We start from the raw sequence: 27,476 nt of genomic DNA on the forward strand, positions 1-27,476 counted from the left end.
ATTTTGAGTTAATAAAGTTTTCACGTTTTAGAATTTGGTGTATTTTGATGTACTATTTTTTGCTTTTACATTAATAACTTTTTGCCTTAAGGTTGTCTGACATTGCTATGACCAAACTGGTGCACCATAAATACAAATGCCTCAACGTTGCGCCATGTTTTTGTAGTGTTCAGCCGTGGGAGGTATAAACCCCGGGGTATTAGGTTAAAAGAGAAAGACGTTAAGAGTTGATTGGCATACAGTCGTACACAAATTCTAGTTAACTAACTGCTTCAAATTAGATCGTGGAGTGTAGTATGCACCTAGGATTTCCAATACCACACGTTGCATCTTTCATCGCAAGATAATGGATAGACAGGAAATAAACAAAAAGATTTTACAGGAATTAGTGAAACTGCCGGACAACAATCATTGCGCAGACTGTGGTGCGCCTGGTGAGTGCGTGTGGAAGATAATCGATAACCAGTTGATAGTTGAATTACTTCAATCTAACAACCAGCAATTATTGTATGTATGTATATCCATATGTATAAGGATGCGGGTCAATCTAAACATGAAGTTAAATAAGCTGTTCTAAACATTCAACAGAGCCAGAATGGGCATCGTGCAAACTGGGAGTGTTTGTGTGTCTACAATGCTCTGGTGTCCACCGGAACCTCTCCGGTCGCATCAAATCTATAATTCTCGACTTTTGGGAAGATGATTTGGTCAAGGTATAGACCAATACAGTTATTTTGCTGTAATTTGTTGGACTTTTCCTCATGTCATTCTAATGTATTTGTATTTGTTTATTGGGGTGTAACTGAAGTTCATGAAATCCAATGGAAATGCCATTGCTAAGGTCGAGTATGAGAAAGCAGTCCCGGTGTACTACTACCGGCCCCAGAAAGATGATTGTGCGTAAGTATTCCCTGGAGCTTACACTGGCACCATTGGCTGAGAAAGATAAAGTATGCGTTTTTGAGAAGTAATGTCTTGCTGATTTGACACTCCCATGTAGAAAGGGGAAGCAAACAGTCTTATTGTTCTTGAAAATACAGAAGTTAAGCAATGATTAAAATGTAGTGTAATTGTATCAGTAACATATTGGCTCTCAGAAGTGTTTTGCCCCAGATGTTCTGATTTTAAAATGGCCTATGTTATACGTTTATTCACAATGCCTTGAAGCTCTGCAGGCATGTCATGCCTGGAACAATATAAGGGGATCTCATATCAATTAACACTTTTCCAGTGTCTTGAGGGAGCAGTGGATTCGAGCTAAGTATGAAAGGATGGAGTTTGCCGGAGTGCTAAAGTATCCACCTCTGGGATATACCACAGGTGAAGAAGTGTCTCTATGTCAAGTCACATCAAAAGACATTACACCTCTTACACCTACATTTTTGCGCACTACTTTGCATTTTGCCAAATATTTTAACTATTGACATACTTCCAACTTCTAGGTGCAACTAGATTTTTCTAGGTGCAGCTACTGGAAAAACCAAACATACAGGAAAGACTACAATATGCAGTGCATGTTATTGGTTTCATTCCAGGTTTCTATGAGGGAATGCTGTTGAAGAAGGGGAAGGTGAATGGACAGTATCTGAAGAGGAAGTTTATCTTGTCACAGGCAGAATTCACCTTGACTTACCATAACAAGGAGGATGTAAGTCAGCTTTATCTTCCTTTTCACACTCAAGAGATGGGTGTGGTGAGTCCAAGTGTGGTGAAGACTTCATAATGAAGCATCCGCTTGTTTATCTTTGCGTCCATCCAAACAACTAAATGGAACTTTAAACTTATGTAATTAAAACGTTTTTTTCTGACTGGACATCTGTGCATTATTTTGTTCTATCACCAGGAGTCCAAAAAACCCAAAGCATGTATCCACATAAAAGATCTGAATGTCACCTTCCAACCTGACAAGATTGGTCATGCCAATGGACTACAAATCAGCTACCTGGTGGACACCCACACCAGAAACCTTTATGTCTACCATGAGAGTGGTGAGGTGGGTCCGATCTTAAATGTATCTAGTTTAGGGATTTACTCTATGCTACACAGGTGGTACAACAAGGGCATACCAACATATTGTTACGGAAACCTCTTCTAGTAGTAGTAGTTGGTACTTTATACATCCTCAAGGGTAAATTGTGCCGTTCCAGCAGCCAAGATTAAAACAAGAAATTAAAAAACGAAATAAACATAAAAACAGGTCACCAATACAAAATACACAGTATGCAAAATACAAAGCACACATACAAATATACAAAACATTGAATACAAATATATAAAATACCTGTTGCAAAAATACACATTGGTGTACATTGGATAAAACACAGGGTTGTTTAACAGGAATATACAAGTGCAAAACTATTTGATCATTCTTCCCTGCAGGAGATTGTCACTTGGTTCAATGCCATTCGAGCTGCTCGCTTTGCCTACCTAAAAACTGCCTATCCCACAGGAAGTGACAAAGAAGTAAGTGCTCTTTCATTTGAATTCTTCACAACACTGTCTACTGTACACTGTACATCTATCTGAAATAGACTGTATCAACTACTTCTTCAAAGGTGCAATGCATTTAGCCTTTGGCATTTTTATGCCAAAGGCTTTCCCAATCTACTGGTCTGTTCATGCAAATAAGAGCTGTGCAAAATGTAGTCTCTTGACCCAAATTTAGCCATTGACAACAATGTAATTCAAAATAAAGACTGTAGTTCTTTGTTTCTTTAAATTGCCTGCATGTTGACAGTTGGTTCCCAGGATTACCAGAAACTACCTTAAAGAAGGATACATGGAGAAGACAGGCCCTACGGTTGGAATTTCTCTAATGTCACACACATAAAATATTACCATTTGTTACCAATTCAGTATGTGTTGAGATATGAATGTTCGGATAGCAATTGGAGCAATTCAAGAAGAGATGGTTCATCTTGGATGCCCAGGAAAGAAAGCTCCTCTACTTTAAAGGCCAACTGGTAGTAGAATCAGTTATCCTTATTCTTATCAGTTCAAGCGGTTATTCACAGACCAAATTCTATACACACCGATGGTATATAAAAACAGATTGTGCGTATGTGTGTGTCCAGGATGCCACCGAGCAGAAGGCAGTGTTCATTGGCACAGAGAGCCGCGGCTTTTCTGTAAAGGAGAGTCTTCCAAAGGGGGCCAGAGGGAACAAGTGGAAGTATGGAATTGTTATGGAGACCAAAGAACGTCAGTTTGCCTTCCTGTGTGAGCGGAAGGAGGAGCAGAAAGAGTGGGTGGAAGCCTTAAAGCTAGTGATGGCGAAACCCATGCAACCTCAGGACTACACCAGTAAGAGCCAGCACACAGCTCAGCTCACACAAAGTCAAATGTATTAGTGGATTCATTAACTAAACAATAAATGGCAAGTAATGCTATTTTCTAAGTAAATGGATCTTGTTTCAGCTGAAGCCAACCTGAAAGGATGACGAAGAGATGTACAAGAAAATACTACTGCCAATGCTGAGCCACCTCAAACCAGATACACTTATCTATCCCATGGAACAACTGGATTATTGTACTTTTGGTTACATGATCAAATGCTGGTGTTAGTATCCACCATTGAATCACCACAACTTACAGTTGAGCTGAAACCAAATGCAGCTCTGAGGATTGTAGAACTGTTGAGACTGTTCTATAGTAACTATAACAGCATGATACGTAGGTCACTGTGGTGGTAAACAACATACTGTGCACATACTGTGCAGGAAATACATTGCTATACCACAGCTTAATGTTACATATTTTAATCAGCAAATTTCAGAAATTTAACAAATCAAATCACCACCTATGAAAAGCAGTTTGGCTGATCACTGTATTACTCATTAACTAATTTTAGATACAAAATAAAGTACAAAAATAATCTAATCAAAATGTATTTGTTGACATCCAAGTTGTGTATTTTATTTACAGCATTGACCATTTTTATGTTGTTGTTTTTAACAAATGGCTCTAGGCGGCAATAAATTGCGTTTTGTTTATTTCTGCCTGGCTACGTTTGACAGTTACGGCCTGCCGTAGTTGCCGGATACTGGAGGTCAGCCGGAGGAGGTGTGCGTTGAAAGCATCTACAGCGAAATGTCATGAAAGTACCGAAACGAGAGGAATTAACTTAACTTCAGGGAATTGTGTAAATTAAGTGACTGTTGACTGTATCACTGTTGGGAGGGAAACTAAAATTGTTGAAAGGATAACCAAGCTCCATAAGAATCTTGAGAAAAAACCTTCCGTCCGTTTTGTCCTACAAAGAGCCGCCGACAGTTGATAGTGCGAGGTGCACTGTGCAGGCCTGACATTGCATTAGCTACATAAAAGATTGCTGTGTCGGACGGCACCTGAAATAGCAAATGATATTTATGAAAGACTTTGATTTGTGAATAAATAAGCAGTTGCAAAGATGAGAAAGGACGTAAGGATATTACTCGTCGGGGAGCGTAAGTACCCTATTTTATCTTGCCAGCCTGCTTTTGGGGTTTATGATTAACTAACGCTACTTGACATCATTAGGTAATGCTAACTTGCTTGCTAGCATTATGCTGCATTAGTAAGCTGGATGGACTATTTATTTCATTAATCGAGCTAATACAACATTGAATTTGCGTATTTATATCATTCTCTAGCTAAACTAGTGGACTGTCGTTTGCAACCGGTGCTCGTAATCGGCAGAAAATTAGGGATGTTCATTATACCTGACTTGACAGTGTAAAAAGCATTTTTCTGCTCAATGTTTTGCAGGAGAATTGACATTTTCATACTTAGCACATTAGTTTCTGCGCTTTTCGTAAGATACTGAAAATCACAATGTAGACATTTTTGTCGGTAGGTTTTCTGTCTCTGGTGACCTTGCTCAAAATGCAGCTCATATGTTCCACCTACAATCCAAGTTATTGGAGTGACACTCCTCTGATTGTAGGAAATGTGTAAAAGACAAATGTCAGATAACAGTTATGGGTTGAACTCGTCCAATTTTCCTGTTTGCTTTCTGTCTGACACACTCAGTTTATCATCAGGACTATTTTTATAGCAGGATGGTGAGATGCAGGTTGGCCTACATAGCCACATTCTTTTTGGCGTTGACAGCTCTGTTGAGTGCAGCCAAAACCCTACGTGCACATGCCTGTGTTTGTGAGTCCTTTCTAAGAAGGCTATAAAAAGAATAATTTACTTCTGACCTCTATAATTACTGATATTATGGTTAGGTTGTATGTGCATACATTTCATAGTCATGGTCTTCAGTTTTTTTCAGTCTATTTTTTTGTCAGGAGAGAAGCTGCACGCTTCCATGTAGGTCTCCTCTTTCATTAGATAGCATTTATTAACACAACTGTTGTTGCTGTGACAACAGCCACTCTGGCCCTCCTCCCTCTCCTTGCATACTAGGCTTTGGCCAAGGAATGAAACCTATTCACCTACCTGCCGCAAGACACTACAAATGCCAGCTGTCCCTATCTATTATTCCATGTCACGCATCACATAACAGCATTAACTGTCAAGGTGATGGTTAAGGTCAATAGTATCGTAGTCATTGAGGTGTCTTTAGGCTTTGTCTCTTGTCTCCACAGCTAAAGTGGGGAAGACGTCCCTGATCATGTCATTGGTCAGTGAGGAGTTCCCTGATGAGGTAAGAAACCGTACAACACATCACACATGTCTGCCACTTCAGTACTAATGCTTTTGAAGTTGTCATTGGGTTTCTTCCCAACGCGGTCAAAGAACACTCGGGCTCAGTAACCTCTCGTATAAACTGTGCTCAATAAATGAGTAATCACAATAGTGTCTAAAAAGAAAAGATGGAATATTGACATCCAAACACAGATTTTCCTTTCACCCTATGGAATAGGCTTAGCGGGATATGGTTCCCCCCTTGAATGCCTAGTTGTTTGAGCTCCCCTTGCTGTTTCTGCGTGACAGGTTCCCCTTCGAGCCGAGGAGATCACAATCCCTGCGGACGTCACCCCGGAGAGAGTCCCCACACACATAGTGGACTACTCAGGTAATTCAAACCACCCATTCAGTGCAGTGAGCTTTTAAGGGTCCAAGAATAAGGACCATGGTATCAAAAATAAAATGGATTGGTAACCGTCTGCTGCTGTTTTGACTCTTCTTCCATCCTCAGAAGCAGAGCAGTCTGACGAACAGCTGTATCAGGAAATCTCTAAGGTTGGTCTGGCGTCACTGAAACCCTGTTACGGATAAAATAGTGGCCTCCGCTGAGAGTAACAGTTCGCTTCCTCTTCACAGGCAAACGTTATCTGCATAGTGTATTCTGTCAACAACAAGAAGTCCATCGAGAAGGTCTGTTTGGCTTCAGCTGTCAATTTCTCTGCACATTTCTCACTTGATGTTCTCTCTCTCTCTCTCTCTCTCTCTCTCTCTCTCTCTCTCTCTCTCTCTCTCTCTCTCTCTCTGTCTCTCTCTCTCTCTTTGTCTGTCTGTCTCTGTCTCTCTCTCTTTCTTTCTCTCTCTTTGTCTGTCTCTCAATATCTGAGTAGATCATAAATGTTGATTGATGGACGTCTTGATTTAGCAACTGCAGTCTGACCATCAGCCTGCCTGCCATATTGAATCAAAGAGCGTGTCTGTGCTGGACCTATGATGCAGTGTGTTCTGTGTTCTGTCTCCTAGGTGACAAGCCATTGGATTCCCCTGATAAATGACAGGACGGACAAGGATAGCAGGTGCGTGCGCGTTCGGTCAGGGGCCAAATTCACACAGTGAGGGCTGTGGGTCTTGCAAAGCCCCATATCTTTCCATGAACCTGCTTGTGTACTGCAGCTGGGGCAGCAACTGACCTCTTTAACTCTGGCAGCCGGTCTTGGATTCCGAAGTGTTCCACTTGCTAGAAGTTGTGACTTTGACACCAATCCTGCTGTGTCGGGGTGTTGGTTTCTGAAGTCACTGGAAAGCCAAGGCCCACATCTATATACCCCCTTTGTGTGTCAACGGTGTAAAAGTGTTGTTTTGGCAAGATGGAGTGAGCATTATTTTCTATTTTCCTCTTTGCCTTCTCCTGGTATTGATTTAATAGAAATTATGAATGTCAGTAGGTGTGGTGATATTTTGAGAAGTTTGAGACCTGACTTGACCCAGGATGAGTAGAGCAGCTGACCAGGTCTGCTCCGATGACCAGTGGTCAGGGACTTGTGATGCTCCATCAGAACACGGTTGACTGATCGCTCTCCTAAAGGGGCTGTACAGTGTTCTTACCGCAGCTAGCTAAGTTAGCCTAAGATGCTACTGTGCTTTCGTTGCAGGGTTCCTCTGATCCTGGTGGGGAACAAGTCGGACCTGGTGGAGCACAGCAGTATGGAGACCATTCTGCCCATCATGAACCAGTACTCCGACATAGAGACCTGCGTAGAGGTAAGGGATACCAGCTGCGCCTACCTCCTCCTAGTTTGGACCCACAACAATGGTGTTTGGAGAGGGCCAGGGCAGGACTCAGGGCGGTGGGGGCCCCTGGGCTTGAGCCATTTTCCGGCCTTACCTTCTATACAGTACATGACTTTAAATAGAACAAAATGATACATACGCAGGCTATGTATTAGAGTTACACGATTCTATAAAATAGAGATCACGATTCTGAACAAACGACTAAACAAAATGACATCAGAGCAGATGGTCATTTTTTACGGGCGGGGCCCATAGGCTGGTAAGTCTGGCCTTGGAGAGGGAACACGCGTTCCTGTTCTATCTATCCCTGTTTACTCATTAACAGTGTTGTAGCCGTCCTACAGTACTCTCGATGTACCTCATCCAGAACTCCACTCACAACAAAACAGTGTGTCCTCAACTGTTGTCCCTGTAACCCAAAACCCTTTCAAATAGAACTTTAAGAGCTGTTATTCTGTCCTGAATGTGATATTGATTCAGTACCATAGAAAATCCCATTGATGGATGCATCTTTGTACTGAAACTGCTAGCTCCGCCGCTGCCTTCTGGACGTAATAGACCACTAGCAGCTCCTAACGTTTCAGCCAACTCCTGACTGCAGTTCGAATTCAATTACTTGTAATGAGCGAATGCCCTGCTGAACCCAGCTTGTGCAGAGGCACACTGGTGTCATGGAGGATGTTAGACTGTTTCCCACAGGGGCTCATGTGACAGCCCAGTCATGCTCTCCCTGCCTGGATTACTTTACAGGCTAAAAGGAGGAGAGGAAGACTGGTGGACGTGTGAGGGAGCACACACACACACACACACACTCACTCACTCACTCTCTCACACACACACACACACACACACTCACTCACTCTCTCACACACACACACACACTCAGCGGCAACGTGCCATTAAGCGCCAGATTCATACAGAATCGAGTCAGGCTGTGTGTGACAGAGACATCAAACTGCCTGGCAGTTTGTTCCTCGTCTGTTCTTGCAAGAGTCGTTGGTCTAGAATACTGTCCTCCTCTGAGTCGAGCTGTCTCATGTCAGTCAGTGGGAAACCTTCTGTCACTTAAGAGCCGCAGAGCAGCATGTCGTTTTGTCGCTAGTTGTATCCATGTCACTTATTAGACTACTGTACCTGACATTGTGTGTTTTAAGGAAGTTATTAAGATAATAAGATTAAGATAGTATCGCCACCACTGTGACCAAAGTCCACAACCCTGATAGCTGGTTGACTCATAAAAGCCTCATTGTAGGGTTAGGGTATCGCAACATCCCTCTCCTGATAATCTCTTCTGTTAAAACTCTCACAGCCTAGTCAGAAGTTAAACAAACAACTAACTTTGCCTGCCTCTCTATGGAATAGTGCCTTTCCTGTTGTTGTTGGCAGTAAGATGTCCATGTTTTAGTGATAATATCATTTTTTCGCTCCTCAGTGTTCTGCTAAAAACCTGAAGAACATTTCTGAGCTCTTCTATTACGCCCAGAAGGCCGTGCTCCACCCTACTGGACCCCTGTACTGCCCAGAGGAGAAGGAGGTGAGCCCTGCCCAGGCAGCGGGACCAGAATACCCCCACGGGCAACATGAACCATCAACGGTCTGAGATGTAGTCCTTCTTCCCCTGACTTCCTGTATTTTGCGTTTGGGGACAGATGAAGCCGTCTTGCATCAAGGCTCTCACTCGCATCTTCAAAGTGTCGGACCTCGACAACGACGGCATCCTCAACGACAACGAACTCAACTTCTTCCAGGTACGTGCCGTCTCCTGTTTGGTTGATTTGACTGCTTGCTCCATTTCATTTCTGCAGGAAACCTGCTGACTGCCAACTCCAACACATACAGCCTGTAGAACCTGACTAGCTTTGTGATTCAAGTTATTACTGGAAGATGTCGCTTTATTTAGTACCGGCGGCAGTGCAGTCAGTCGGCTAGTCTTTGATGTCGTGAGAGCCAAACGAAGAGATCAACACTTGCATGCGTTTCTGTGCGCGTAACACCTTGTGTGTGTGTGGTGTCGTGTCCCAGAGGACGTGCTTCAACACACCGCTGGCGCCCCAGGCCTTGGAGGACGTGAAGAACGTGGTGAGGAAGAACATGACGGACGGCGTGAAGGACAACGGGCTCACCCTCAAAGGTGAGGCGGCAACGGCTCACATCCCCCCGTGCCTCTCTGTCCGTCTCTCTCTCTTTCTCTCTCTTTCTCTATCTCTCTCTCGCTCTCTCTCGCTCTCATGTTGACACACACGCAAACCGACTCGGTCCGCCTCAGCCTCTAAGCTCATGGCTTCCGTTGGACCAGGGTTCCTGTTCCTGCACACGCTCTTTATCCAGAGGGGCCGCCACGAGACCACCTGGACGGTGCTGCGGAGGTTCGGCTACGACGACGACCTGGAGCTCACCCAGGAGTACCTCTTCCCCCTGTGAGGGCGCACGTCCCGAACACTCCACAACACTTCCAAACAAACAATGACTTTAAAGCATTGAGGAAGGACGATTTTTGTCTGTTCTCATGGAGTTATTCCTGTGTTGTGTTCCGGACTTTTTCCAGAATGAAAATCCCTCCGGACTGCACCACAGAGCTAAACCACAATGCATACCTTTTCCTCCAGAGTGTCTTCGACAAGCATGATAAAGTGAGTCCGGGAAATTGCCTTTTTGATCCCTACCTCTACCTCTAATAGGGCCTTCTTCATGATAGATAACTGTCTCTCTGTGTGTGTGTGTGTGTGTGTGTGTGTGTGTGTGTGTGTTTGTGTGTGTCTAACTCCAGGACAGAGACTGTGCCCTGTCTCCAGACGAGGTGAAAGACTTGTTTAAGATCTTCCCCTACATGCCCTGGGGCCCTGACGTCAACAACACAGTTAGTACCAACGAGCAGGGCTGGATTACCTACCAGGGATACCTCTCCCAGTGGACGTGAGTTCCAGCCTCACGCACCCCCTCATACACACGTCCACACATGCGTGCACTCGCATACACTTACATGCACACACGTACCTACACATGTACACACAAACATCCACACAAATGCGTATTGCCACACACACACACCAGGGTTTTTTATTGGCACTGAATGAGCCTTTGGGGGGGTGCATCCAACACACGTATATACACACACAACCACACCTACGTACACACACATCCACAGTTGGCTTGCCGTCTGTCTGTCTCCCCCGCCAGGCTAACGACCTACCTGGACGTACAGAGGTGTCTGGAGTACATGGGCTACCTGGGCTACTCCATCATCTGCGAACAGGAGTCTCAGGCTGCAGCCATCACAGGTAAAACCCATAGGCTCTGTGTGTGTGTGTGTGTTGAACTCCCTGTCCCGCCGCAGTGTGCGCGTGTCATCCCCCCCCTGTCCTCACACATGCGACCGTCTGCTCCCCCCTTCCCAGTGACTCGTAACAAGCGCATCGACCTGCAGAAGAAGCAGACCCAGCGCAGCGTGTTCCGCTGCAACATCCTGGGAGGCCGGGGCAGCGGGAAAAGTGCCTTCCTGCAGGCCTTCCTGGGCCGGAACCTGCAGGTGGGGCCTCCACACCGCCGGAGAGCAGAGTCTCGTTTGTCTCTCGTTCTCTGTCACTCTTTCTTTTTTTCAGTCAGTCAGTCAGTCAGTCAGTCAGTCAGTCAGTCAGTAACTCACTTAGTCACTCACTCACTCTCATTTCAGTCAGTCAGTCAGTTTTTTTTCACTCGCTTAGTCACTCACAAACAGCTTACGGTCACATATGGCAGCCATTTTGTTTTGAGACGGTAGGGGATTCTGAACTGTCAGACGGCAGGCCCTGACCGTGTACGTCCGTCCCTCTCCGCAGAAACAGAGGAAGGTCCGCGAGGACCACAAGTCACTCTACGCCATCAGCACCACCTACGTCTACGGCCAGGAGAAGTACCTGCTGGTGAGTCAATCCTCCTCTCGGGGATTACACTTCTAGAAGCTCCGCTGTGTTGTTGCAGGGTATCAATATTAGACTGGTTTCAATCCTGACATCTGCTCTTTCTCTGTCTCCTGCACACTCTCTCTCTCTCGCTCTCTCGCTCTCTCGCTCTCTCTCCTGCGCTCTCTCTCTCTCCTGCGCTCTCTCTCTTTCCTGCGCTCTCTCTCTTTCCTGCGCTCAATCTCTCTATCACTCTCCGGCACTCTCTATCTCTCTCTCCCCCCCTCCTCCATCCTAGCTCCACGAGGTCATGCCCGATTTTGACTTCCTCTCCGAGACAGACCTGGCGTGTGACGTCGTGTGCTTGGTGTACGACGTCAACAACCCCCGCTCGTTCGAGTACTGCGCCAAAGTCTACAAGGTACGAGCGCCGCCGGGCGCCTTTCGCGTTGGTCTAACTCTCACGAAATGGCTCAATTGAATGGTTTCGAAGAACGGCGTTTCTCCGCAACTCACTGTCGACCTTCGCCCCGCAGCAATACTTCATGGACAGCAAGACGCCGTGCATGATGATCGCGGCCAAGTCGGACCTGCACGAGGCCCGCCAGCATCACATCCTGACGCCGCTGGAGTTCTGCCGCAAGCACAAGCTCCACCCCCCTCAGCCCTTCACCTGCAACACGGCGGAGGCACCCGGCAGAGACATATACACCAAACTCACCACCATGGCCATGTACCCGTGAGTACACACACACACACACACACACACACACACCTGCTCCCACCCTCTCCGACTGTGCCCCCTTCTCACCCCTCCCCTCCATCATCCCTCCATGTCCCCTGGCCCCTGCACAGGATGTCTCCCCCCCCCCCTCAGGATGTGTGTTACCCCCCCCCCCCCCCCCACCACCACCCCCCCCCCCCCCCCCCCCCCCACCCCATTCTTTCCTAGCGTCTCTTTAGCGTTCTTCAAAGGCTCAGCTGCGATATGCAGGCGGTGTGCTGTAGACCATGCTGCAGCTTGGCTCCCTCGGGCTTTTGGTTCAGACCCTCTAGCCTTGGTTCAAAAGGCAGAATGAATGAATGAACCAAACAAACAAAGCAAAATCCACTGTAGGGGATGGCTTGTGGAAAAGCCCCACAGTCAGCTGCTTACGGCGATATTGACTGGGCTACTAAGCCAGGATTGCTAATTAGGATATTGGACATTAGTGGAGATTAATGACGGTTACCTGAAGTTCACCTTTACATCCCACCTCAAAGGTGATGGACTCCAGTCACTAAAACCCTTGCATGTTCAGTCTTAAAGGGATTACAGGGAGTCAGTCTCCCTGTAAATAGTCCCCCTTGGAGCGAAAGCTGCAGGTTCAGCTGTCTTCTAGATGCGCCTCAGACGAACAGCTAATGAGACGTGGACAGTCTGTGAACAGTCTGCCGCCGCGAGTCCGTTCAGTAGTGGTTGCTAGCGTGATCCGTCGTCGCCGAATCAGAGTAGCGTGACTCAGCCGCCCGGGCTTACAGGAAGATGGGTGTTGTGAATAGAGCATCCCAAACATCTGAAGGCTGGGTTGTGAGAGCACCGTGGAGCTTAGGGGGAATCCTTTGCGTCCTCTCTTTCTTTGCCCATCTTTAATCCTCTGTGAGTTCGCCCCCTTTTTTCCTAAAATGTGTTTATTAACTCTGAAAATGTACAGCCTCTTTTAGAAAAGATCCGATTTTTTGGTTTAGTAGGAGAAAGCAATGAGTGCCGAACTTTTCAAAAGCTTGACTAATGTTCTCTCCCAAAGTAGTTGCTTGTAATCACACAGGCTGCCTTGGAAACGGTGGGCCGCCCGGCCTAATAGCAGTCGCGAGGACCCCTCACTTTCTCCGTGTGTAAATGCATGTATACGCGTGTGTGTCTCTCCACAGCTACGCCCGCCTCCGCTGCATGTGCTCCTGCAACAGGTGCACCTTCTGCATCGCTCACAACATCCTCAGGTCCCAGCTTCTGAAGGCAGTCAAGGCCAAACTCTACCGCGTGGTTCTCAACAGGTCCTCGTCTCTCTTCACCACAGTGGTTTAACCTAGACCGCCCCTCCCCTCCCTCCTTCTTCCTGTTCCGTCTCTCTCTCTCTCTCCCTCTGCCACCTCTCTGGTCGGGACAGGGACTGCTCACGGTAGCTGTCTGACAGTGGTGAAGGGGTCAGCGGTTGTCTCTTCAGGGGTCAGCCTGTCTGTGGATCCACTCCCCAGAGCAGGGACGCTGCTGGGGAGTTTAGGCTGCAACTCTGAACGGCTGAGAGCCCAGCTCTTACCGTCCGACCACCGGATCGGGTCTTTTTATCGAGGCGGATCGCGACCACACGATGGGGGAGGAAGGGAAGGGTTTCGGGAAGGAGCACAGTGGTTAGAGCGCTTGTCTGTTGCCTCAAAGGTCGCCGGTTCACGTTCCCCCTGAACCCAACGGTGTTTCGCGTAAAAGCGATTCATGACATGACATAAGGCTTCGTTAGATGGAACGCGTGTGTGCTTGGCAGCCCTGTGTGGTGGTTGGAGTTGTGACCTTGTCTCCTGGTCTGTGCCCCAGGCCCACCCAGCCCTCCCTGACCCAGAGCCTCGCCCTGATCTCTGCCTCCACGCTGCGCCGCCTAACCCCCACACTCCTAACCAGGGAGGTACCCCGGGGCCCCGCGCCCACGTCCTGTTAAAGACCCGCCCTGTGTGTGCATGTCTGCCGCCCGACGTCTGTCGTTCATTGGCCGCGAGCGTGACCCTGACGATATCGGTGACGGAACGCTACTCAGACTCTGGACTAACCGCATGGGTTTGTTCTGTTAAGTTGAGCACCTCACAAGTTGGAGGTTTAGACCAGCCTCGTTGTTGAATGTGGTGTCGCCTGTCATGCGAGGTGGATATGCAAGTAGGAGGCTAAATCGGCGCTAACGACCGCATTATCTACATGGCAAGGGTGAAATGCGACCGGTGCTTGTGTTCTAGTTGGTTCCTTTGACGGTTTGCCATCACGCCTTACAGAAGTCTGCCTGTCACGCCCTAGTCTTTACTAATGGAGACGCATATCTAACATAGATCAAAAGTGGGCTGCTTGCATGTTTAGTTTTTCCTCCTTTGCCTGTTTCGATGCCTGTAGATTGCCTGACTGGATTTCTGTGGTGTTTTCAGTGTGAAACGATTGGCGCACCTGAAGTCTGTACCCACAGTTGGACAACTTTTCAAAATAGTATATTTCACAGGACTAGTCTTGTTCTTTCTAACAAATACTCTCTTTCTGGAGCTCAATCAGTATACTGTAGCTCCAATGCCTCCGTTTCCTCAAGCTCGAAAAACACGACTCCATTATTTGGTTCTACGTTCAAAGTTGTCTGGTGGGTTCAAACTGACGAAGGACACATTGAATGCTCGACTAAAACCTTTTTGTGGTTTCTCATTCCCATGATCAGTATCACACATTGACGCTGTATAAATCCCCCGTTCATTTCATGCTACTGTGTTTTGTCTGTCTCGTTTTGTCTTTCGTCCTTCCACCCCACAGGTGTTCATCCACTCGTGTCTGGCTGCCCCTCTTTCTCTTCCTGTTGCATGTGTTTACCTTCTACTAACTCGCCCCGTTCCCTCATGCATGCGTTGTCTGCCTGTTTTCCTGCCTGCCTGCATCTCTGTCCCTAACCCTCTGTCTGTACAAAGGGCTCTGTCCTCATCCGTAGCTCAACATCGCCCCCTAAGGGAGAAACGTTGTAGCCCATTAAAAGCAGCAAAACGGTGTAAAAACCGCCGGGTCTGTATGTGGTGGGATTCAGCTAATTGTATCTCAGTGCAGGGTCTGAATGGCCCACCGCTGTAAGCCTGACACGGCATGGCGCGTGTACAATAGAGGACTGTGTTGGATGTGTGCACTGTATATTGGTTAGTGGCCAGGCTGACAAAGGGCTTTGGGGCTAGGTGTGCAGGGACCCTGGCACGCCCACTCTAACACTGGTGTCTGACAATGCTGGACTAACTCTTTTGTTGTTCTTTGAACCTTTTTAGAAGAGGGGGTTAACATGCCAGTCATGGCACGTCACTAAAATACATTTGGCTAACCGCCTGACAGTTGGGGCCACGCACAGCACTCCACAGTACACAATTTTAGTTTTGAAATGAGTTGGCTGTTTCAGAAGTCTCTCTCCAAAAAAAGTTAAAAAGAGAATACTCTGTCCATGAGGCCCCACCAGTGTTCAGACTTGACTGCGGTGCGTGGTGGAGGGAGGCAACATTTTGTAAGTCGTACGTACACGATAGTGGGTCACCGTGTGCATTGCACCCAGGTATTGTTGGGTGGTGGTGTGGTTTCGTTTTGAGTGGAGGTGCTTCGTTCGTGTGTGTGTGTGTGCGCAAGCATCGCGTGTGTGTGTGTGTGTGTGCCGTCCAAGGTTGTTGGGCAGCGTCAGGGGCCTGCCTGGCTGACGAGGAGCCCATCATCACTGCCGTAGAGGAGTCCATCTACATGCAGCTCTCTGTGGAGCTCTCTGTGCACCTGCACAGGTAACACACATGCCAGATGGGTTAGTCCCCACAGGACTATGAAGGGTGTGTGTGTGTGTGTGTGTGTGGGGGGGGGGGATGAGGATGTACTTGGGCTTTAGCGGGCCGCTGTTTGTAAGTAGAGTGTGGCTATGCTTTAGTCGAACAAGTGTGTCTTACGTGAAGCCCGGGAATATTTCCAGGAACATTTCCAGGGAGTCCATACAGTCAAGTTCATGGTCATTTTATAGTCGCATTTATTTCCTGCGATTCTTTACATTACATCGGTAGTAAGTTAAAAGTTTCTGTCAATAGCCTATGGCTGAGTTTGCTTGCTTTATTGTTGCGCTGATGTGGAAAGTCTGGTCTGGTCTGCTTTGGTGTGACATGTTCTAGTCTGGTATGTTCTGGTCTGGTCTGGTGTGTTCTGGTTTGATGTGGTCTGGTCTTGTGTGGTGTGTTCTAGTCTAGTCTGCTTGTAAAGAGGACTGGTGCGCAAATTGGAGAGTGTGTGAGAGTCTAGTGAATTTACATTTTAGTGTGTGAATCCAGTATTTTTTCCCCTCAGCTTTACATGTACTTACTCTTTGTATGTGCAGTTCACATCTCGCAGGTTTCTTCCAAGCTTTCTCTAAGCCTCTTGCTCAGATACTTCTCCAGTCGTGGTTAGGATATTTCTGTCTGCCCTGTGTCTGAGCTGAAGTAGCCACATGATCAAATAGAGGACTTTTACAAACCAAACACTACCCTATTCTGTGTTTCTATATATATTTTTTTTGTCCATTTCCAAAATAGTTCTGCTTTCGCCTTAAGGACGCAACCTAACAACCCAGCCCTCATCACCCCTCCCCGTTCATCTTGTCTCTGGTCCATCTATCTCTTCGCCCCCTCTGTTCTCTGTGATCCTATCATTGTCAAGTCTGGGCCAAATGACCAACCAAAGAGCACGTTCCTATCATCACCTCCTCTCACCAGGAGAGGAAATACCCTCTCTTAGTTCCTGTGTGTTTCTTCTGAGGTCATTTAAGGAAGTTCCCAGCAAACTGTGACTTTGGTTTGCCATTTTGTCGACAGACCCATTTGTTGAAAATCATGTTTTGATTTATACTGATCTGCTTCCTCCTCCTTCTGTTTTTTTTCTCTCTGTCTCTCTGTCTGTCTCTTTCTCAGACACATGGCTCAGGTGGACCTAAAGAGCTCTACGTTCTGGCTGAGGGCGAGCGTGGGCGCCACCGTGTGTGCGGTGCTGGGCTTTGCCATGTACAGAGCTCTCCTCAAACAACGATGATCAGCCGCCAGACATGAAGCGACTAATCCCGCCCTCCCACCCCGTGGTCCCTAAGCCCTGTTGCCCCCCCCCCCTTTCCTCCATGGATGACAAAATGCCCAACCATTGTCCTGCCCACCTGAACCATAGCCCTTCTCCAAAGGAGAGAACAAACAAGAGAAATCATAGATGCATTTTATATATTTGAAACTGAACCGAGTGTCATTTTGCAACTATATGTCTGTTTTTTCCGGGGTTCTTTTTTTTCCTTTTTTTTGGGGGGGGGGGGGGGGGGGGGGGGGGGGGGGGGGGGGGGGGGGGGACATCAGCTCACTACCGTCAAATCGGTCACAGACTATCTGGGATCTTTGGCTCTTGTCTAGTCATGGGGGTTTTCCCTGGTCAGACAGTACTAGCAGTAGTTGCTGGTTGTTTTTTAAGGACATAGTCACATAACCCGGCTTTTTTTCTCAGGTCAGTATTAGCTAGCTGGTCATATCCAGGCCAGAGAGAGCAGAGGGCAGCCGCACTCAGAACCCACTTCAAAAGGGACTGAACAACATTGTTTATAGTTATGTATGTATATATTATATTACCAGGGTACTACTTAGGAGTACCTGACGAGAACACATTAAGAACAAAAGCTTGCCACAGTGAATGAAGGGTTCAGCTCCTCACCCAGGCTGCACAACAGGGTCGTCGTTCATCAAAGCCATTTTCAACGTCAAAGAAGTCATGGGTTTCTGTGCACATTTCACCTGTATTAATTTATTAACCTTATTTTGTGTGTCTGTTTGAACAGTTTGCTCATCGTCGCATGAAGCACATGCAGCTGCAAGGGACTTTGTATTTTCCATGTATTTTTGTATCTAGTATTATCAAAGCCGTCTCCACCATAAATGTCAATCCTATGCTTCTTGGGTTTTTATTTTCCGCTTTTGAGATAGTTTTTGCCTCTTATATTTTTATGAAGTTAGACACTACTGTCGAGCCTGTAGAGAGGATTCTGTTATTAACAGCCATTCTGTGCACCTTTCCCAGCCTGAACCATGGAACTGTTTATTCTCAGCACTGAGTTTTCCAACATTTACAATAAAGAACTGTGTGATCTGAAAGTGTGTCTCTGAGTATGTATATGAATAAGCTTGTGTGTATTTGTTTGATTTCTCATCAAGTCAGATGGCTGAGCGGTGAGGGAGTCGGGCTAGTAATCAGAAGGTTACCGGATTGATTCCCCGCCGTGCCAAATGACGTTGTGTCCTTGGGCAAGGCACTTCACCCTACTTGCCTCGGGGGGAATGTCCCTGTACTTACTGTAAGTCGCTCTGGAAAAGAGCGTCTGCTAAATGACTAAATGTAAATGTAAGTCCTCCACCTTTAAAGTACCCCTAGGAGAAACACACAAACTCTTTTGAAATGCCATGGATTCAATAACTAGTTGAACTACAGTCCAACAATGACACTATTCTTGGTAGTTTTTCAGTGGGTTTATATAGAGTAAATGGAGACAAAGGATTGTATGTGTGATGGAATAGAGAAGTGAGTGGAGGATGGTGATGCATCCCTGCTCTCTGCTGCTTAGAGGAGGAAGTCAAGCCAACTCTCAGAGAGGCACTCAACCACAACTAACAACACGTTTTGGATTTAGTCTAGTTCTAATCCAAATCAATGGCAGGGAAATATCTGCTTCACGAAGGATTCTTAAAGAAGAGGAAAGATATTCTGGTAAGAAATTTAACGTTCATGTTTATTGGAATCGGTACTGTTATCTGTGACTACGATTACAACTGTACAACTGTAAAGTAAACATAATCTGGGATAAAGATTTTTCATTGGAGATTTCATGCAGTATATACACAAATGTTTTTACCGGATGGTATTGAGCAGAATTTAGTATTGTTGACCCATTAATACTGTACACTGCTGAAAATCTTTTTTTTATTATCATGTGTTAGAAGTTGACGTGGGCAACATACTGGTTCAGGCTCCAGAACACAACACTATTCTTCTACACTAAAAAAGATGGAAGTGCCGTAAGTAGGACCCCGGGATTCTGGAACAGGGCTAACAGCTTAACCAGTGTAAATGTTTGAGGGTTTTGGACCTGTGCTGCATTTAGTAGACGAGATTGCTTCGTGAATTAAGGATTTGGTTTCATATCCTTCACAGATGCACCTCAGAGGGCTCTACTACATCTACACTGTGAGTCCCACAGCTCTTTCTTCCACAAAAGGAAATAAAACCATCCATAGGCTGGTGCTTGACTTTGGCATTTTGATTTCATTCACATTTGTTATTGACATTATTGATAAGCCTTTCATGTCGGGGCAGGTGCAGTCTGTCCGTGAGGTCCAGAAGGAGGGGACAAAGCACTTTGTGTTTGAGATCACCATGACGAATGGGAGAAAGAAAGTGCTGGTGAGTGTCACTCATGGTCGCACCGGTTCCAGTTCATCTTCACAGCAAACACAGGGTTTGTCTGGTTGTGGGGCTGCTTTCTCTTAGGATGTTGCCTTTCACTCGGAACTAACTGGGACAGAATAACCAATAATACAAACACCAGTTTCACAGTAATTTATTATTTATATTTCGGGACAAGATTTGTATTAATTTGATTAAATTTGTATATGTAACGTTAACATATTAGGTTATGGTTAGAGTAGGGTTTTGGTTCAAGTTTGGTGTAAGAGTAGTGAGCACAGAAGCTAAACTGTAAACCTACACTTAAACTAAATGTGACTTTCCACATTTGACCTTCCACACCGTGTGTGTCTGCAGGCTGCAGAAACGGCTGCTCTGAGGACGGAGTGGATCCGTCACCTCTGGAGGGCGATGCACCTGACCTCTCCAGGGGGCACTGACCCTGGCAGCTCATGGTAACATTACTGTTCAGTCCCCATCTGCTCTTATATGCTGAACCAGACAACATTTGTGTAGAAGAGGTACTTTACTGATACCCATGGAGAAATAAAATAAAAACTAATGAGCGGTAATGTAATGTGTGTATATTACCCCATGATTGTATCATGTTTTTACTCCATGTCCAGCCCTGTGTATGGACATTATTTTGTATGTATTTATTTCTCTTATTGTGTTTGTATATCCCGTATTTTATATTGCCAATCTGTTTTTTGTTACTCCAATGTGTTACAACTACCATGGATAATAGTTTGACATGATTAGTGTGACCTGTGTCCAGTTCGCCGATTTCACTAAGCTTGCTTACCTCAACTGCTCCAAACATAAATGGCTATGGATTTGGTTTATTCAAGAGCATCTGTTTTGAACTTCTGCCAAAACATTTTGTGTTTCAGGCAAGAGGAGTGTGACTGCATCTATGACTCTCCAGTCTCTGCCCATCCACTCTCCTGTCAAGACCAGGACCAGGACCAGGACCAGGACCAGGACCAGGACCAGGACCAGGACCAGGACCAGGACCAGGACCGGCACCGGCACCGGGACCGGGACCGGGACCGGGACCGGGACCGGGACCGGGACCGGGACCAGGACCAGCACCAGGACCAGGACCAAGATCAGGACCAGGACCAGGACCAGGACCAGCACCAGCACCAAGACCAAGACCAAGACCAAGACCAAGACCAAGACCAAGACCAGGACCAGGACCAGGGCCAAGATCAGGACCAGCACCAGCACCAGGACCAGGGAAACTGGAGCCTGTCAGTGTCCTCCTCTGAGGGTCTCAGCTGTGAGGAGGCCATTTACCAGAACACCATCTCATCTCATATTTCATTTTCTGATGAAAGGAACCACCACTGGAGGCTCGATCTGCCAAGGGGGAGTTGTGAACAGACAACAGAGGTGGTGGAGGGAGTCTATGATGTTCTACCTGCCAGAAATTGTGAGTTCTACTTTTATGATCTCTCACTTGACAGAAGTGGAAGGTTGCATTTTTATCCAGTAAACTATTGTGTAGAGATGTCAAAATCTTCATGCAGTTGTTTTTAATAAGTCGGTTGAATTGTATTCCTTTTGCAGCTTCGTATCAAATTAACCAATCTAGACCAGACATGACACAGCGAGAAAGCCTCTATGATGTGCCTCTCAACAACAGACGGGCCAGTGAGCGCCGAGGTGAGAAACCCAGTATGACAGACATTTCTTACAAAAACATTCAGAAGGTTTTAACTGTCACAAGCCATGGTGGCTACTTGCAAAGCCATCCATGCATCTGTGCTTCCCTCCTCAGCATACAGAGCAGAGGTTACTGAGAGTGTCTATGACGTGCCAAATTCCTTACTGAGGAAAAAGTCTGAATACACATCAGGTAGATTCTTTTAATGTTGTTTTTTCTGTTTACTTCAATCCCAACTGCTTAGATTCAGTCACTCCAGATTTATTTTCTATTTCGCTTCCGAAACCTATTCCACTCACATTATGTAAAAAAGTAATCTCTTAGAATGCTTATTAGTTAATTAATTACAATGTATATGTATTTTTTTCATCACACAATTGGGCCCCTGAAGAGGTCAGTGGTCTTTAACCACTGATCAATTAAACACAACTAATGATTACTTTATTACTTTTATACTATTTGTAATGCTCTGAATATAATAAACAATGTTTGAATACCCTGCTATATTAGCTCATGAGAACATGGAATGTCAGGGCCATTTCTAGGAACAAATATCTAAAGACTAAACAAACGCTATCTAGCACCATGAATGTTGATGTCACCCCCTAACATTTAGTAAAAACCTCCCATATTGTGATACTATTTAACTGCCCTTCATTTTTGTATTCTTTGTCCAGTCTTCTGTGATACTCAACTTGAGTGTATCAGACAACTGCACCTAATATATATGTAATAAATACGTTGATTTTGTCTTAAACTATTTCGCCCTTGCGTACCCTATCCACTTACTCTTTTACCTACAGTTTTACCAGGGTAGTATACAATACATACTAAAACATATCTCTCTCTCTCTCTTTGCAGAGCCCCACTCTGGGAAAGAGCCACAGGCTATAGGACATCTAGAGGACATGATGGCCTGCCTGCGAGTAGACCGTAGACCCAGTGGGGGAAGGCCTGGCGGACCAGGGAGGAATGCTATGTGAGGCCAGAGGGAGGAGGGTCTGTGGAGCCCCACACGCTAAAACACTTCTATGGCCCCCCATCTTTGGCCTGGGCTGGACGAACAACCGTGTGCTCTTAAATTCTGATTTGTGGCATGTGTAGCTCTTATGCTTTTTTTATATGGAAGCAATGTCAATTTTTATCATCTCAGATCTGAATCAAGGGAATTTTGTTGCATTGGATTTCAATAGAGACAAAGCACAAACACGGAACCATATTATTATTATTACCTTTTAATTACACAAGCAACCGAAGAGATCATACATTTTGTATTGAAGAGATTAATGGAGGGCATTCAAATCCACAATAACAGGTTTGTCAGGACAGTCCCAGCATGGTCTACTGCAAATGTAAACAGACCGAACACCTCGTTCACGTTCAGATAAAAATTACTTACTGACTTATGTAGGCTAATATGCCGGCCAACATGGCAAACTCACCTGATAAGAGTAGAGGAGGTAGTCAGGGAAAAATTGATGCCATTTCACATTAACAGTCTTTATTTCACAATGATATTTATTATACACAAGACTGACCTCAATAGTACTGGAGTGAGTGTTACTTAGCGACAGAACACAGCCCATTCAACTATGCAATCCTTTGCATGAGGCAAAACATGTGTCGACACAATATCTGCAAAGACCAATGTCAACTGGAGAAGGATCTCTCTCTTTGCACCAGTACATTTGGTAACATTGGATTGAGTTAGTTTGGGAAGTCCAACATTGCATTTATCTAAAGAATTTAACAGGGTTGAATTTGAGAGGGAACAATTCCTGCTCTGTCCCATACATCCATGATATATTATGCTGCACTGGAGACTTTCCATGTAAGTGGTTGAAGCATTTTTATATACCGGTACACTGACTTGAACATTGTATAACGTACATAGATTAAAATGACAAATGAAATATAATAGGCATCACTCATACACAGTAGCAGCCATATTTGTACAAGATGTAGTGTGAATTGATGAATTCATTTCAAATGTTAGCAGGTTTGTAAGTGATTTGTGTTGTTCTACAATAAAGCAAGCTTGCAGCACAATACCCATATGTAAACTAGATACTCACAAATAATAACTAAACACTTAATAATATAAGGCAAACAAATTATTTATAGTTAAGTGTGTTAATTTACATCCGTGAAAGTCTTTATTTTATCATAATTTACTGGTTACTTGTGTAGATGCAGAACTGTTTTGAGTGTTGAGTTTTTAGAGTTATTGTTGAATCCAGCAACAACTTACTTGGTCCATGATTTTAGACATTTTCGTTGACATTGAAGGTAAAAATTCTCATTTACCAGGATGACACCAGCTACCTTACCTTGACAGGAGAAAGCATACATGCAGAACTTCATAGAGACAGTGGAAAGTGCCATAGGTAGTTACACAAGGACAAGTCAATGAAAAGCACTCTCGAGGTTAAGGTTGGCATCAGACTGAAGGGAACTTAATGCACGTGACATCGCCGCCCTACAGGCTGGGAGGAGTACACGCGGGTGGCATTGACGCTAGCGTGCGGGGGCGCCCTGCGGGGCCTGCTCAGTGAGGAACTCGTCCAGCACGCGGATGATGCTGCAGGCCTCGGGGAAGCCGGCGTGCTCGGCTCGGGCGTTCTGCAGCAGCACGTCCCCGTTACCACAGCCCTGCAGGAACAAGCAGCAGCGGAACAGAGCGTAGTGACTCATCTCAGCCTGCCGGATGAACCGCTTCAGACTGTTCATGTCCTGGATGGCCTGGAGGTGGGATCGGGGGGCAGAGAATGGTGGGTTAAAGACTATGTAGACGACAGGTGCCAATAGGACTGAGACCCTGTTTAGGACCCTGTTGAAGGATCTGTGGGAAGTATGTGATGGTGCTTATCTAGCGTGCATCTCTCTACCCACCTTGAGTTTGAAGTTCTCCAGGATCTGTCGGAGGAGGAAGGGGTTACAGCGCTCTGCTGCGTTCAGGAAAGCCTGGATCCATTCATCACAGAAGCGGTTACTGACTGTGGGGAAAAAGAGGACGAGACCGCGTTGCTACGGCGTGTGTTTGAGAGGCGTTTAAGTCACACTACACACCTGTGTTGGGCCATGTGTGTGTGTGTTTCAGAGAGGCAGCACTACCCATCTGTTGATAGGCACTTCTCAGGCATATGAATGTATGTTTGTGGTTAACCACACAGGGAGTCAGATGGCTGAGCGGTTAGGGAATCGGGCTATTAATCAGAAGGTTGCCGGTTCGATTCCCCGCCACGCAAAATGAGGTTGTGTACTTGGGCAAGGCATTCACCCTATTTGCCTCGGGGGGTATGTCCCTGTACTTACTGTAAGTCGCTCTGGATAAGAGCGTCTGCTAAATGACTAAATGTAAATGTAGCCAGACAGTCCCACCCACCGGTGTTGGAGAGTGTGGGGGGGCTGGTGGAGCAGTCTATGGTCAGGTCGGTGGGTGGGTCCTCTGAGATGGCTTTACACAGGGAGGCCGTGGTGTTGTCTTCCTGGACTAAACCCTGAAGACTGGCGGCCTTGATGAACCTGACAACAAGACACAGCAAAGGGTTGCAGGCGTCAGCGCTGTTATGACAAGGTGCTTACACTTGTGAGTGTAATTAGACGTAGGGTGTTGGAGTTTAGTACATATGTATTTTGAGTGTGTAGTGTTGGGGTATACTATAATAGAGTTAGAGTACAGTAACCGCTTTAGAGTTGAGTACTGTAACTCACCTGGCCACATCAGCTTTGGTCCTGTCATCTGTGTTAATGACGTCCACAGGTGTGTGACTCAGAGCCTGTAATAAAATAGCATAGTGCAGTGAGCAATGTCAAATCTGGCACTGCTGTATACAGTTGTAAAGTGTCACCTCAGCCTTGACATGGACCATTTCCTCATGCCTTTCCACTCATGTCCACTGTGTAAACACACCAACAACAAGTTTGGTAGGAGGTGAAGTGATCTGTGTTGAAACTGGGTGAACCCTTTGCATTGTGACGGATGGAAACAATCCAGTAGATGTTTTGAGATGCGATCATGTGATTGTCCACTATTGTTTTCACTTCCTTGTTCACATTTGTTTTGGCAACCCGCACTGTAGTTCGTTTTGTTGAATCAACGGCAAGGGTATGGAAAGAAATGCAGGGTGACAAGAGGGCTCCAAGAGTAGTGGAGCAGAACTCCAATGACTCATCTTGGGTTATCTTACGGTCACTTACATGAGCTACGACAGGGGGCTAATGGTGACTCACGGCATGTAACAGGAAGCTGATGCTTCCTTGGACCAGCTGAACCACTCTGTGCATGTGCATGACGGACTCCTCGTACCACCTGCTCAGGTAAGGCCGCACTTCTGTCTCCAGATTCTGCAGAGAGGAGGTGGGAAGATGAGCGACCTAACACAACCAAAAAACAGATAGGGCACTGGCATTGTGTTGCTGTTTACTGTACCTCTGGGGTCTGTAGGCTGCTCTGTAGGCCTTGCACGTATTTGTCCAGCTCCAGTCTGAATGTATGAGCCATTAAGGGAAGCATTGACTCTGACCATTGATTCCATCATCAGTTGTATTTTGGTCTTCAGTCAAACGTATTGAATCCACAGAACCACCAATGTCTATGAGCCTGTGAAGGATATAGGTTGAGGCCTTTCTCCGACCCTCCCATGAGACACACGACATAGCCGTTTCCGTCAGCGTCAGGCTGTTCAGGGGACCTCTCTTGCTCCAGGAGGCAGCAGTAGCAGCCCACAGCCTGCTCCGGAACACTGGGGAGGGGCACCAGGTCATATCATTAGAGGAACATCCATGGCTTCAGTATCCTTACACATGGATCATATGCACTGTAAAGTGAATATAGGGACTGATTTGGAATGCGGACCCAAGTAGGACATCACCTGAGCTCCACTGTGTGTGTGGAGGGGGGTGGGGGTGGGGTATTACCTGAGCTCCACAGTGGCGATGTTGCCCATGCCCCCCAGCAGGGCTCCTTTGCTCAGCCTCCGCGAGATGTAGCATCGCAGCTCAGGCTCCGCCTCCGATGGCAAGCTGCTATCTACTAGTGTCAGACTGTGGGAGGGGCAAGAGTTAGTTACTATGAGTTAGCGGGCTGCCATGGCCAATGAGGTGGAGATGAAAGGCAGCCGATGGTAAAAAGCCACATCCACACCATGGCTAGATACAGAGAGAGCAAGTCTCCCAGTTCCTTTTCTGAGTCGCAGAGTGTACTGTTCTTATTATAAACTCCAAAAGAGGTAAGTAGGTAGACTTTGTGACTCAGTACAGCCATTACACCAAAAGCAGACAAGACACAGCTCTGTCGTTGATTGGATTCCAGCAGCCCGATGGATACACCAAAGCACGACACTGAAAGCCACAAAAGTACGATTACTACAGCGACGAGAGCCTTTGGTTACCTAAAGTCCTCCTGACTGGTAGTGGACTCTGTTCTTCTCTGGCTCCAAGCCACATTGTCTCCAGTTGCCTCAGATCTAGACAATCGATAGTTAACTCACGACTTGGTGGACATTGGAAAACAAATGGCCTGCACTGTGTGCAGGTCAGAGGTTGTGTCACATTTTGGACGTTGTAAATGCATGTTTGTGTCTTGACAGACCAGCCAACTTGAACTATTGGCATTATTTGAACATGCAAGCCAAATAAAACAGACAATGTATTACAATATTCTCATTTGTACTACTGTTGCACATCCGTCTTTTAATTGATCGGAGTTATAAAAAACGATTCAATAGGGAGTCTATGAAGACAAATGTACACACATACCTTTAGCTCTGAATAAGACGTGTGCATGCATAACCTTTGCACATATTGGACCAAAAGCTACTAGGCTGCACAGATGAAATATGCTAACATAACCTATAAGATAACTCGATGTAACTTGATAGCAAATTGGCCTAGCAATCCTAGTTTGCTGAGCATCTGATTACCTGGTGCCTTGGTAAAGGTAAATGGTGTAGTAACAGTTCAGTTGTTTTTGATTATATCCTGTTATCTCTTCATTGTCAAAATCATCCTTTTCGTCCACGTCAATTGAATCCTGAAAGGAGGAGGTCTGAGAGGTAAACATTATTCTTTGACACGTAACGCTAGCTTCAAGAAATATTGTGGAATGCCGTTTGATATTTGTAGGACGCAGGTTTAGACCGGAAAAAATAATACACACATAATGATTGTGGAAAGACTACGAAGAGGTGTTGCAGTGAATTACACTCTTATCCACTCTTTAGTAGATCAGTGATTGGAGTCGGCCATGCGCACTGACTTTCAATATGTCCGTCCCTTTTCATGATCCGTAATTTGATTGCTACGTACTCTTAAAAGTTCCGGACCTATGCAA

General features: G+C 46.0%; 4 protein-coding genes across 7 annotated transcripts; 3 read left to right on the forward strand and 1 right to left on the reverse strand.

Moving 5' to 3' along the window:
* The first annotated feature begins 155 nt into the window (after positions 1 to 155).
* adap2 (ArfGAP with dual PH domains 2) lies at positions 156 to 3,885 on the forward strand. The gene is made up of 11 exons (XM_047037614.1): positions 156 to 434; positions 589 to 713; positions 809 to 900; positions 1,232 to 1,320; positions 1,536 to 1,648; positions 1,844 to 1,993; positions 2,380 to 2,463; positions 2,738 to 2,800; positions 2,886 to 2,963; positions 3,075 to 3,303; positions 3,418 to 3,885. Exons 1-11 carry the CDS (start codon positions 347 to 349, stop codon positions 3,438 to 3,440), a joined length of 1,134 nt encoding a protein of 377 aa, XP_046893570.1. The 5' UTR covers positions 156 to 346; the 3' UTR covers positions 3,441 to 3,885.
* Positions 3,886 to 4,010: 125 nt separating this feature from the next.
* rhot1a (ras homolog family member T1a) lies at positions 4,011 to 17,336 on the forward strand. Of its 3 annotated transcripts, none has more exons than XR_006957356.1 (20): positions 4,011 to 4,445; positions 5,574 to 5,632; positions 5,923 to 6,004; positions 6,128 to 6,171; positions 6,253 to 6,306; positions 6,637 to 6,689; positions 7,266 to 7,374; positions 8,837 to 8,938; positions 9,054 to 9,152; positions 9,427 to 9,535; positions 9,701 to 9,821; positions 9,950 to 10,034; positions 10,172 to 10,317; positions 10,582 to 10,682; positions 10,800 to 10,930; positions 11,220 to 11,303; positions 11,581 to 11,703; positions 11,819 to 12,021; positions 13,194 to 15,803; positions 16,953 to 17,026. XR_006957356.1 is itself a non-coding variant. In XM_047037613.1 (20 exons), exons 1-20 carry the CDS (start codon positions 4,409 to 4,411, stop codon positions 17,068 to 17,070), a joined length of 1,983 nt encoding a protein of 660 aa, XP_046893569.1. In that variant the 5' UTR covers positions 4,011 to 4,408; the 3' UTR covers positions 17,071 to 17,336. The 3 variants fall into 3 exon arrangements, 2 of the variants coding, with proteins under 2 accessions (XP_046893569.1, XP_046893568.1); XM_047037613.1 differs by having other exon boundaries at positions 13,194 to 13,316; positions 16,953 to 17,336; XM_047037612.1 differs by lacking the exon at positions 13,194 to 15,803 and having other exon boundaries at positions 4,012 to 4,445; positions 16,953 to 17,336.
* Positions 17,337 to 18,582: 1,246 nt separating this feature from the next.
* LOC124479458 (uncharacterized protein DDB_G0287625) lies at positions 18,583 to 21,061 on the forward strand. The gene is made up of 7 exons (XM_047038205.1): positions 18,583 to 18,774; positions 19,005 to 19,082; positions 19,219 to 19,251; positions 19,381 to 19,467; positions 19,828 to 19,925; positions 20,364 to 20,561; positions 21,046 to 21,061. Exons 1-7 carry the CDS (start codon positions 18,718 to 18,720, stop codon positions 21,059 to 21,061), a joined length of 567 nt encoding a protein of 188 aa, XP_046894161.1. The 5' UTR covers positions 18,583 to 18,717.
* Positions 21,062 to 22,029: 968 nt separating this feature from the next.
* Positions 22,030 to 27,302, reverse strand: c17h17orf75 (chromosome 17 C17orf75 homolog). Of its 2 annotated transcripts, XM_047038133.1 has the most exons (10): positions 27,067 to 27,302; positions 26,536 to 26,610; positions 26,063 to 26,188; positions 25,759 to 25,887; positions 25,575 to 25,635; positions 25,376 to 25,489; positions 24,857 to 24,921; positions 24,528 to 24,667; positions 24,035 to 24,138; positions 22,030 to 23,884 (listed from the first exon to the last, which is right to left on the reverse strand). In XM_047038133.1, the coding sequence occupies exons 1-10, from the start codon at positions 27,204 to 27,206 to the stop codon at positions 23,660 to 23,662; spliced, it is 1,179 nt and encodes a 392-aa protein (XP_046894089.1). In that variant the 5' UTR covers positions 27,207 to 27,302; the 3' UTR covers positions 22,030 to 23,659. The 2 variants fall into 2 exon arrangements, with proteins under 2 accessions (XP_046894089.1, XP_046894090.1); XM_047038134.1 differs by lacking the exon at positions 26,536 to 26,610.
* Positions 27,303 to 27,476: the final 174 nt, after the last annotated feature.

The sequence above is a fragment of the Hypomesus transpacificus genome, chromosome 17 (assembly GCF_021917145.1).
Source record: "Hypomesus transpacificus isolate Combined female chromosome 17, fHypTra1, whole genome shotgun sequence".
In the NCBI taxonomy this organism is placed as follows: Eukaryota; Metazoa; Chordata; class Actinopteri; order Osmeriformes; family Osmeridae; genus Hypomesus; species Hypomesus transpacificus.

What these genes read in the sequence shown, in the direction of transcription:
- adap2 (XM_047037614.1), top strand. Translation starts at nt 347, where the DNA reads ATGGATAGACAGGAAATAAACAAAAAGATTTTACAGGAATTAGTGAAA. An exon ending in ACCTCTGGGATATACCACAG is followed by an intron (nt 1,321 to 1,535) that starts GTGAAGAAGTGT and finishes GTTTCATTCCAG; the next exon opens with GTTTCTATGAGGGAATGCTG. An exon ending in CTTACCATAACAAGGAGGAT is followed by an intron (nt 1,649 to 1,843) that starts GTAAGTCAGCTT and finishes TTCTATCACCAG; the next exon opens with GAGTCCAAAAAACCCAAAGC.
- rhot1a (XM_047037613.1), top strand. Translation starts at nt 4,409, where the DNA reads ATGAGAAAGGACGTAAGGATATTACTCGTCGGGGAGC. An exon ending in ACAAGAAGTCCATCGAGAAG is followed by an intron (nt 6,307 to 6,636) that starts GTCTGTTTGGCT and finishes TCTGTCTCCTAG; the next exon opens with GTGACAAGCCATTGGATTCC. An exon ending in TCAGGCTGCAGCCATCACAG is followed by an intron (nt 10,683 to 10,799) that starts GTAAAACCCATA and finishes CCCCCTTCCCAG; the next exon opens with TGACTCGTAACAAGCGCATC.
- LOC124479458 (XM_047038205.1), top strand. Translation starts at nt 18,718, where the DNA reads ATGGCAGGGAAATATCTGCTTCACGAAGGATTCTTAAAGAAGAGGAAA. An exon ending in GGCTCTACTACATCTACACT is followed by an intron (nt 19,252 to 19,380) that starts GTGAGTCCCACA and finishes ATGTCGGGGCAG; the next exon opens with GTGCAGTCTGTCCGTGAGGT. An exon ending in ACTGACCCTGGCAGCTCATG is followed by an intron (nt 19,926 to 20,363) that starts GTAACATTACTG and finishes TTTGTGTTTCAG; the next exon opens with GCAAGAGGAGTGTGACTGCA.
- c17h17orf75 (XM_047038133.1), bottom strand. Translation starts at nt 27,206, where the DNA reads ATGTTTACCTCTCAGACCTCCTCCTTTCAGGATTCAATTGACGTGGAC. An exon ending in TCAGCTTCCTGTTACATGCC is followed by an intron (nt 24,922 to 25,375) that starts GTGAGTCACCAT and finishes ATTTTATTACAG; the next exon opens with GCTCTGAGTCACACACCTGT. An exon ending in TGGAGAACTTCAAACTCAAG is followed by an intron (nt 23,885 to 24,034) that starts GTGGGTAGAGAG and finishes TCCCACCTCCAG; the next exon opens with GCCATCCAGGACATGAACAG.